This window comes from Gracilinanus agilis, chromosome 5 (genome assembly GCF_016433145.1).
Source record: "Gracilinanus agilis isolate LMUSP501 chromosome 5, AgileGrace, whole genome shotgun sequence".
In the NCBI taxonomy this organism is placed as follows: Eukaryota; Metazoa; Chordata; class Mammalia; order Didelphimorphia; family Didelphidae; genus Gracilinanus; species Gracilinanus agilis.
This window is the reverse complement of record NC_058134.1, coordinates 222,547,665-222,558,612: the sequence shown is the minus strand read 5'-3', so window position 1 is coordinate 222,558,612 and position 10,948 is coordinate 222,547,665. Positions and strand designations below refer to the sequence as shown.

General features: G+C 40.3%; 1 protein-coding gene across 1 annotated transcript in view; it reads right to left on the bottom strand.

The window, feature by feature from the left end:
* Positions 1–3,458: 3,458 nt before the first annotated feature.
* Positions 3,459–10,948, bottom strand: part of BPIFC (BPI fold containing family C) — a 40,812-nt gene continuing 33,322 nt past the window's right edge. The window contains exons 12-15 of the mRNA XM_044678779.1: positions 10,016–10,058; positions 8,100–8,163; positions 6,303–6,379; positions 3,459–3,527 (exon numbers count right to left, since the gene is read on the bottom strand). Of these exons, the coding sequence (XP_044534714.1) occupies positions 3,459–3,527; positions 6,303–6,379; positions 8,100–8,163; positions 10,016–10,058 (253 nt within the window). The remainder of the gene's footprint in view (positions 3,528–6,302; positions 6,380–8,099; positions 8,164–10,015; positions 10,059–10,948) is intronic.

Sequence of the window (10,948 nt, the reverse complement as noted above, 5' to 3'; positions counted from 1 at the left end):
GCAGATGGCCACGGCGCAGCGGGAGCGGAAGCGGAAGCGATGGCAAAGGGGCGCGACGAGGCTCAAAAGGCTTCGGCTGCGCTTTGACCGCCCCCTAGTGCCGTCTCTGTTTTTGTCTTATTTTCTCTTCCCCTCTCTCTCCCTTCCTCCTTCTTTTCTTCCCTATCTCCTCCTTTCTCTCCCTTTCTTTCCTTTCCGTTTTTCCTGCCTTCTTTCCTCTCTCTTCCTCTTTCCTCCTTTTCCTTCCTTCCTCTTTCTCTCTCTTCCCCCTCCCCTCCCTCTTCCCCCGCCTTTTTCTCTCTCATTTTCTTTGTTTCATTATTTTGCTTTCTCTTTTCTTTCTTTTATTCTCTTCCTTCTTTTTTCTCATTGCTTCTTGTTTTCTTTTCCCCTTCTCTTTCATTCTTTTTCTCTTTCTCTTTTTTTCTCTTCCTTCATTTCCTCTTTGATACTGATTTTGATCTTTAAGTTACTCTTACATTATTAACAAATTACTTATCTTCATTTCCATTCACCAACTCATAAGCACCCTTCTTAGCTTCTAATTCTTTGCTTCTAAAAAATTTGTAATTATTCATATTGTCAACATGGAATCTAGAAATTGTAAGTTGGAGACCTCAAAGCTTGTACTTGTTCTCTGTTCCCCTGAGAATCCACCCTGAAGGAAATCTAGGCTAGCAGTTTCAGACTGATTAATGGACTCTAAAGTAAATGACAATCCCAGTCTATTGGGGCCAAGCCCAAGCCAAGTGACTCTTCTTGTCTCCAGAGGCCAGATATTATTCCTGATATTATGTCTTTTGAGGATCAAACTCAGGACCTTTAGTTTACGAGACTGACGCTGCCTACTGTGCCAGTCACTCGGTTTGTGTTTAGCCCCCACCTGATTGGGATTGTCTTTTACCCTAGGGTCCATTATTTGGTCTGAAACTTCTAGCCTGAGATTCCTTCAGGGTGGATTCTCAGGAACAGAGAACAAGTACAAGCTTTGGGGTCTCCAGCTTACAAGCTAGTCCTAAAACTTGGGGTTCATCAGATCTTACTGGGCTACAAGTTTGGGGTTTCTAGATTCCATGTTGACAATATTTTGTACACATGAATCCTTTCCCCTTAGTCTTTGAACTCTTAGGGATATAAACCCAGTAATAGTATCATTGGGTTAAAAGGCATTTTAGTGCCAATTGAAGCACAGTTCCAAATTGCTTTCCAAAATGGCGGAATCAATTTCATGGCTGGTTCCCCCAATTATGCATATCAATGTGACTGTTTTCCTGTAACCCTTCTAACATTGTTGTTTTTTTGTTAGCTTTGACAATCTGATGAGTATAAGGTACAACTTAAGAATTGCTTTAATTTGCATTTTTCTAATAGTGATCTGGAGCATTATTTTGGCTACTGATAGCTTGCTGTTTGTTCATAGTCTTTGATTATTTTTCAAGTGGAGAATAGCTCTTATTCTTATAAAGTTCCTTCCCCTTTTCCCCTCTCTTCTTCCAATTCTATCCCGGACCACAAAGATCCTATTGGATAGGCTTTGATTGGGGTGAGGAAGAGAAACATGGCTGTTAACACTGCTTGTAAAACCAATTAATTTCAAGCTTTTCATTGAGATAAGGCCACCAGGCCTTGCCATTTGTCCTACCACCATTGCCTAAGGTTTTCCAGGCCTTATCATCTGCCTTCTGGACCCCTGGCACTGCCATCTGATTTGCTCTTCTAATCTAAGAATCCTTGGGTCTTCCCACCTACCTTCCAACTGAAATAATATGTATCATCTTACCCAAAATGTGAACTCCTTGAGACGGGGGACTCTCTTGATATTTTTATTTATAATTTCATATCATTAATTCCTAATAGGATGTTTTAGAAATTGTGAGTTCTTAATAAATGCTTGCTGAATTGAACTGAGAATGTCTAGTATTTTCAGCATCTAGTTGAATGATTGATATTTTTTGTAAACAAATATTTACAATTACCAAGAATTTCCCTTCCTCCACCCAGGGAGCAATTCCTTATTTTAAAAAAGGAGGAAAAGAAGAAGAAAAAAAGAGAAGTTCAACAAAACTAACCAATATATTGAAAAAGTTAAAAGTTAGTCATTATATAAAGGGTTTCCTACCCATAGTCCCTCACATCAGCAAAGAGATGGAGGGAGGTGAGTGGGTTGCAGAGGTACTTCTTCATTGGGGCCAGCTTTGGTCCTTGTGATTTCAGAGCATTCAGTTTTATTTTGTTATTGTTAATAATCATAGGATCCTTGATCTAGACCTGGGGGGACCCAGAGGCCATCTAGTTCAACCTCCTCATTTGACAGATGAGGACTCTTTGGATTAGGGAGGGGGTAGGTCAGGGACCACTAGATTTCAAGCTGGTTTGGACCTCAGCAGCCACGTGGTCATCAGTGTAAATGTCGTTTTCCTGATTCTGTTGATTTCGCTTTGCATCAGTTCAGAGCCCCAGGTTTCTCTGCTGTCATCATATTCATTGTTCTTCTTACATTACTATTCCATGACAAAGTGATCAAGGTGCCTGCTGGACTGATGCATTTGTCAGCATAAACATATTAATCAGGAAACATCTTTGATGTTTGTTCCTCAGGTCTGACATTCAACTCAATTACTGGATAAACATCAGAGACCATCTTGGCCAATCTTCCCCTTTTATAGATGAGGAAATTCAAGTTATATGACTTGTCCCTGATCACATTAATGTCTGAGGCAGGATTCAAACCCATGTCTTCCTGACTCCAGGCCCAGCACATATTCCCCTGTACCACATGACTTGATAATAGTTACCAGGGTCAACTCTTTTAGAGGAGCCAACTTTTACATTTGGTTCTAAACCTGTTTTTTTCTCACTTAGACTTTCTAAAAAGCAAGGCCAGGCCAGCCTAGAAACTTGTACATCCTTCAAATTCCTGAACCATCTGAAACTACGAATTCAGTCTTGTGCCAATTGCCCTCTTTTCTCAAAGTAAAGTAGATGGAACTGCTTGCATGAGGAGAGATTTTAATTAAATAAAGGGAGAATAAAATATGAAGTACAAAATACAAAATCCTAAATGTAGTGGGTGGGGACAAAGCAAAGGAAACTTTGCAGCTCACCTAAGACTTTCTTATCCCCTGCATCCATCTAATAAACCTGCCTTGTAGCCCCAGCAGCTGACATCTACACACACTCAGGACACATAGTTACACCTGCCTGTGTGCACGTGTGAGCACACACACACACACACACACACACACACATCTATGCCATCGCAAGCCCCCCTTCCTCTAATACCCTTAAGGCTAGGAAGGAAACCATGCCAGTACTCATTGCCATAGTCCCTTTGTCTTCCAGCCTCAGGGGCAGAGTAGTCTTGGTGGGGGGTCAAGAATCATTTGTCTCCTCTTTCAATTTAGCACCATCAATCTGGGAGCCAGGTGAGGTCTGTTGTCAGCATCCTTGGCAGTGATCTAGCCTTCAAAATATCGTTTCCTCCAAAGAGGAGCATATCTGAGGTCAGTGGAAATCAGAAGGAAACCCTAAAGAGGAAAAGGCATTTACAGATTATTCAATCATTTAACAAAGACTTAGTAAATTCCTATTGTATGCTGCACCTGGAGTCAGGAAGACCCAAGTTCAAGTCTTACCTCAAACACTAGCTTTGTGACACTGGGCTGCCGTTAAGTTACCACAAAACCTTCACCTCAGTTTCCTCATCAGTAAAATGGGGACAAGAACATTCCTTATCTTCCAGGGTTGTTGCCCAGTGTCTGAGGCAGAATTTGAACTCAGGTCTTCTTGGTTCCAGGTCCACTGCTCTATTCGCTTGCTTCCTCACATTAAGTTACAGTTAAAAATGTACTTTGTTTTGTTGGCTGGCAAATAACAGATTACTGGAAGTATATCCATGTTCTCAGGCTTTAGAGAACTAGTACAGCAAGACCTTACTTATGCTACAAATACAGTCTAAGATCCTTTGCCTAAGCTGAAAATTGTGCATAATAGCAACTCCATTATTTAATAAGCATTTCTTATGTGACATTTCTTAGGCTTATCAGAGCTCCCAGCATCACTCCTCTTGTACCTTGGGGTCATTATTAATAACCAAATAGCATTAATGAAAGCAAGAGAAGCCCTGTTCAGATGGGGACAGAACTTGCTACAAGTGGGAACTCTGGATAAAGACTGATAAATGTTTGGTGCAAAACAATGTAATGACTCACATTAAAGCTTCTTAGAGTGAGAATGAGCATGACTGGTCTGCAAATGCTTGGGAACATGACCTGGATTTAGTGACTAATTAAAATTTTATTTGACATATTTTTCTGCCCTTTTTTTTTTCAGTTGCTAATTGTATGTACCTAAATTTACATTTGCTGAGTTCATGTAAAATGAAGCCCTACTGTAGTATTTAAAAAAAACAAACAAAACAACCTCTTATCTTCTGTCTTAGAATCAATATTAGATATTTGTTTCAAGGTGGAAGGGCTTGGCAACTGAGGTTAAATGACTTGCCCAGGGTCATACAGTGGAAAGTGTCTGAGGTCAAATTTGAACCCAAGATCTCCCATCTCTAGGCCTGGCTCTCTACTAGCTGCCCCTTGATCACTGTAGTATGCCTGGAAAGGACAATGGATTTGAAGCCAATTCATTGAAGTTTTGACTGCTCTTTACTTCCTCTTCTGGACCTCAGTTTTCTCATCCGTAAAAGAGGTGGTTCAGTTAGATGGCCTCTGTGGGCCTCTCTAGATGTCCAGCTGTGATTGACTCCACGATGCTCCAGAGGGACAATCAGCTGCTCTCAGCTCAAGATAGGAATCTCCGAAATTGACATGGTGGCGGCTGGGACTGGCCCATCTTAGGTTATGCAGGGAGTGGATTTGGCCACTAGGTGGCAGCAGATTTACTACCTTTTCCTATCTCAACTCCAGCTTGAGCTCTTTGTAGTTTGGCCCAGATTTCAAGGAACAATAAACTGGTTAACTGATCCAAGTGCTGGATTAGGAATTAGGCAGTCTTGGGTTTGAATCCACCTGAGATATTACTAGCTGTGGGTAGATAGTTTAATTTCTGTCATTCTCAGTTTATTTTCCTATAAAACGATGGGGGTTGGATTAGGGGGCATCAGAGGCCCCTTCCAGCTTAAAATCTCCAGTCCTAAGAACTGTAGAAAGAATGTCAGCTTTAGAAGGGACTTCGGAGATGGTCCAGGGCTGAAACATAGGTCTGTGGACTTAAAAATATTTTGATAACTATTTCAGTAGAATTGGTTTCTTTTGTAAAATTTCTTTTGTATTAAATTTTTAAATTAAAATTAAAAAATTAAAATTAAAAAAAATTATTCTGAGAAGTTCATAGTCTTCAGTAGATTGCCAAAGAGGGTCAGGACATGTAGAAAAGGGAAGAATCCTAGCCCAGCAACTTCCCTTTACAGAGGAGGAAACTATACCTCAGAGAGGGAACCTGAACTGCCTGGAGGGTGGGGAGGGCAGTGTTTAAACTGCTGGTATCAATTGTTTTCAAATATTTAAAAAGTTGTTATCCAGAAACTGAATTAGGTTTATATTTCTTTTCTTTTTAAACCCTTATGTTCTGTCTTAGTATCAGTTCTAAGACAGTAGAACAGTAATTGAGGCTAAGTGACTTGCCCAGGGTCACCCAGCTAGTAAGTATTTGAGGCCAGATTTGCACTCACAAAGACTTCCTGACTTCAGATCTGGCCCTATTAATGAGGGTCATACAGGCAAAGATTTAGTGACAATGGGGAATAACCTAGTCTACCCACTAATTTTGCCCCTGAAACTAGGTGATTTGTATGATTAGGATTGTAGCACTGGCGTGCAGAGATCCACTAAGCTAACTTCTTCGTTTCACAGATGGGAAAAGGAGGCCTTGGGAGTTTAGCTTGACCAAAGTAACAAAGGCAATAAGATGCAAAGCTGGGATTTGAACCAGTCTCAAGTTCTCTTTGTATTCTGTCATGATACTCAAATGGAAGGTGGATAGGTCCTTTTCTGGGATCAGGGGATCAAAGATTTAGTTGTAGCAGGGACCTTGAAAGTTGTTGAATCCATCTCATTCATTTTATACAGGAGGAAACTGAGGCCCAGGGAAGGTAAGAGACTTGCCATATGTCCCAAGGGTAGAAAGTAGTGGGACTATAATTCAGAAAGTTGAAAAAGGACTTCATCCTTCATGTATCAGTTAGATGGGATGACCTTTGGGGCTCTGAATTCTGGCAGTTTCTGATAATTCTGTGATTCTACCATAAAAGAAGGCAGGTCAGCCTCTTAACAGGAGAGTCATCTTCTCACCTTGTGAACCTCAATCTCAGAATTGACAAGAGAGATCTGATGTGGGTTAGGCAGGGGGAAGCCTTGCTGTAATCTTGCTAAAAAAGAAAAAAAATATTAAAAAAACACTTCAGAAATGTATAAATATATAGTAGCTACTTTGTAAACATTTGTATTTAATCTTATGCCTTCTATTTTTCTATTTTTTAAATTCAATTTTATTTTCAGATCTTCTCTCCTTGCTACCTTCCCACTAGCTCCATTGAGAAAGCAGGGAAAATAAAGACCCTGTAATGAATATGTTGCTGTTGTTCAGTGGCATCCAACATGCCCCCCTGGACCATATCAGACCAATAATATCCATGAAGTTTTCTTGACAAAGGTACTAGAGTGCTTTGCCATTTCCTTCTCTAGTGGATTAAGATAAACAGAGGTTAAGTGACTTGCTCAGAGTCACACAGTAAGTATCTGAGGTTGAGTTTGATTTCAGATCTTCTTGACTCCAGGCCTAGTGCTCTATCCATTGAGCCACCTAGCTGCTTTCAGTGATGGGGGTGGGGAGAGGGTTGGCCTGTGTAGTCAAGCAAAACAGATTTTCACATTGGTTGTATTAAAAAAAAAACTGTCAGTACTCCAAGTCCATCATCTCTTTATTAAGAGGTGGTATTCTGTGTCTTTTAAAAAAAATTATCTCAGAGCAACACTTACCCAGCTTTCCTCAGAACTTTTAAATGGATCTGATCTCACTTAACTGAAAACGTCTGCAATTTTGCACATCTGGGTGGTAGGAAAAGAAATTTGACAGCTTGCTATTCTCACTTAAAAGCACAATTTACATTTTGCCAAACTCCCAACCCATGGGCTCTGAGAACATCTCATTCTTTAAAATGAAGAACAATTTGAATGAATGTTCCACAGTTGCAAATTGCTAAGCAATTGTGTGCCAGCTGAAGAACCAAGATTGGCAATCACTAAATCTGAGTCTGTCAATCTCACCCAAGGATTCTGGTCTTTGCATCAGTGGCCACGATTTCATCTCCTAAAAAGAGCATTCTATGATTGAGAGGAGAATCTGGCTTCCTGTTGATCCAAATTAGAATGTTTCCTCATAGAATTATTAGGATTTTATAAATCTCTTCTATGTCAACTTTAGGCCCTATCCTTCTTGATGAGAGTACCAATAAGGTTACTAGTAAATATCAATGAAGGCTGGACTCAATCCGTAGTTCATTCCATAATCAAATTGTGAAGATTAACCATTAAATCCCAGGATTTATTATTTGGAAACCTCAGACTTCTGATTTCAAAGGAGTCTGGAAATAGATTTCAGGGGATCTGTGAATTTTGGTGTGAAAAATTACATCTTATTTTCACTAAGTTCTAACTGAAATCCAGCTTTTCCTTCAATTATGAGTAAAAAAAAATTTATTCTGAGAAAGGGGTCCAAAGATTTCACCAGACTGCCAAAAGGGATCATGATATAGAAAAAGTTAAGAACCCCTGCTTTAGGGGAAGTTAGGTGGCACAGGCCTGGAGTCAGGAAGACCTGGGTTCAAATCCCTGGGCAAGTTACTTAACCCTGTAACTCCATTTGCTTAGCCCTTACCCTTCTGACTTTGAGTTGTTACCAGGACTGAAAGGGTTAAGAAGAAAACAAAAGAACCCCCACTTTGATTGCTACTATCTTGGACTGTATTCATACCAGTGCTCTAAAAAGGAGCAGATTTAAAATATCTCCAAGTGCTTTTATTGATCCCCAGGAATCCCATAGTTCCCTCAGATGCCCTAGTCATTAATGGACCTTGCAGATATCCTTACCATTTGCCAATGGGATAACTCCAAAGTGAAGGATGGAGGAGAGAATATTCTCAAATCTCAGCACCTGAAACAAAAAAACAAGTCAAAGGCAGCTCTGCCATGAAATGCTGATGTAGTATGACTACTCATTCAGTTCTGATCTAGGTTAAGATTAATACAAAAAGAGGCAGCATGGTGTAGTCATAGTAGATAAGAGTTCTGATTGGGAGACAGGAAAACCTGGGTTCCAATCCTGCCCTAGATGCTGACAAGCTGGGCAAATCACTCTACTTATTTATGCCTCAGTTTCTTTATTTGTAAAATGGGGGAAAGGAAGAGTTGGCCTTGATGGGTCCAAGGTTTTTTCTAGTTCTAAATTTATAATGTTCTAATGAGAATGTAATATTAATGTTATCTAATAAGAATCTATTAAGAATGCAAAAAATTTCATCTCTTTCAATAGAGTATCCACCCTAAGTGTCTGTTTGAAGTGGAGAAGGGAAGTTTTGTGGTAGATATGGGAGATCTGGTCTTAGAGACCAGAAGACCTCAATTCAATTTCTACCTTTGGCTGCATAAGCTACTTCTGCCCTCAATGTCCGGACAACTCTCTGAGATCAGAATGGAGTTTGGCTGGAACCTCCTTTCAAGTCTTTTTCTGCTTTAGTTCATTGCCCTAAGAGTTCAGGAATGATCTATCGCTGGAGGAAAGGAATCCATCAGTGCCCTCTGGGAGGGGGACCTGGGAGGATCTTTCCCACCATATGGATACCCTGGGATTTCTAATCAGGTAGCTAACTAGCCACCCTAACTGGTATTACCAGCTTCTAGGACTGAGGATGACCTGAGGCCTTACCTCCTACACTGAGGACTCTATGGCTACTCCCCACGTAGTCCTCCAACCTGTAACTCAGGATCTTCCTCCTTCAGTCCTTTTTTTTTTTTTAACCCTTACCTTCTGTCTTAGTAACAATTCTAAGAAAGAAGGACAATGACTAGGCAGATAGGGTTAAGTGACTTGCCCAGGGTGATTCAGCTAGGATAGACCAGATCTGAACCCAGGTCCTTCTGACTCCAGGCCTGGCATTCTATTCACTGGGTGACCTAGCTGCTCCTGCAGGTAACTTTCTAAGGCTCTACTCTACAGAGAAAGTGTCAATCTGTATAGACAGATGAAGTTCCTTGCTGGAGAATATATTTATTCAGTTTTTAATTTTTGAGTTATGAATTTATGAAGTATGAATTTTATTTATTCATAGGAAGGATGCAATGATTGATATTTAAGTTCTCCCAGGCTAGTCTCTAAAAGCCCATTTAATATTTCATGTAGTTGTATTATGGTACTATTTAACATATGTAACAGTTACTGGTAAAGAGACACATAAAGTAATGGGAAAGGTGGGGAGAAGGAGGGTACCTGGTTCCAAAGGGGTACCCACACCCCCAAAGCCTGGGTAGCCATGTGCCAAATAACTCTAGGGTTGATTCTAAGAAACTGTTCAAAAGCTTCGAAGGGCAAGTATAATAAACATCGACCTACAATGCCCATTCACCCTCTTCTTTTAGGATTCTGGTGCATAAATTTAGTACCAGGACTTTAGCTTAAAAAATTTTTTAATGGGCTTTGAAATCCCTGAGAATAACTTCTCCTATATCCTGCTGAGCTTTAGCAACCTTCTGAATGTTCTGTTTAAAAAAAAAAAACAACAACACAAAAACTTAGCATGGCTCTAACTGAATGGTAATGCAAGGCACCAAATTAGCTTGGTGGGTGGAGGAACAGCCACAGAGAAAGATTTTTGGAACAAAAAGAAAAAAAAGAAAAATGGGACCTGGAGGCAGAGGATAGAATCATTCATGCAAAAAGACAGCAAGCCAGCTGGGGGCTGGAGGCAGCTCAGGTGCCTTCTCCAAGACCCGAAGTTCTGAAATCTTACCTCAATAGAGCTACGATTAGATTCTGGTCCAGAGAGCTGGAATCTGGAGAGAAAGAAATTCAGAAAGTAATTTTTAAAAACCTGAAAAGAACAGTTTAAATGTCAAAATGTCCTCCTGCCCCAAATCTAGAAGATGGAAACCTCTTTTAGTATTAAATTTGCCATTTTGAGAAGCTCTTGGCTTACTCACTTTGGTTCTAAAAGTTCTTCCAACATTATTCATTCATTCATTCATTTAATAAATATTTATTTATTTAGTAGATGACAAAGGATATTTGGAAAAGAATGCTGCATTCAAAGTGGTGAGACCTGGGCTCAAATCCTGCCCTCTGTCATAATTTGTGTGATTATGGAAAAGTCAATTCATTCAAATAAAAAAACAAAAAAGCCTTTCGTTCTATCTTAGAATTGATACTAAGTTTTGGATTGAAGAGAGAAGAGAGGTGAAGAACTTCTCTAGACGAGCCAAGCAATTGGGTTAAGTGACTTGCTCTGGGTCACACACCTAGTGTAAGAAGCATTTGAGGTCACATTTGAAGCCCACACGTCCAGTCTCTAGGTCACACTCTCAATCCACTGAGCCACTCAGCTGTGCTGAGTCAATTCATATTAATGAACTTTTGTTTCCTCATGTGTTAAATGAAAGGCTGGGCTGGATGGCCTCTAATATCTCTTCCAGGTATGGAATCATGATCATGTCAATCCCATGCACCTTGACTCTGCCCCAGACTCCCTGTGTGACCTTGGGCAGATCACTTAATTTCTTCTGTCCCCCGTCTCCGTCTCCTCTTTTGTAAAATGAAGGGATGGGCCTGGATGACCCGTGTAGTGCTATCACTTGCAGTTCTAAATCAGTGATTTTACATTTCTGAAGCACTAACTATACTTGGTGCTGGGGCTGGCTGGAACCCACAATGCATTCTCCATAAGAAA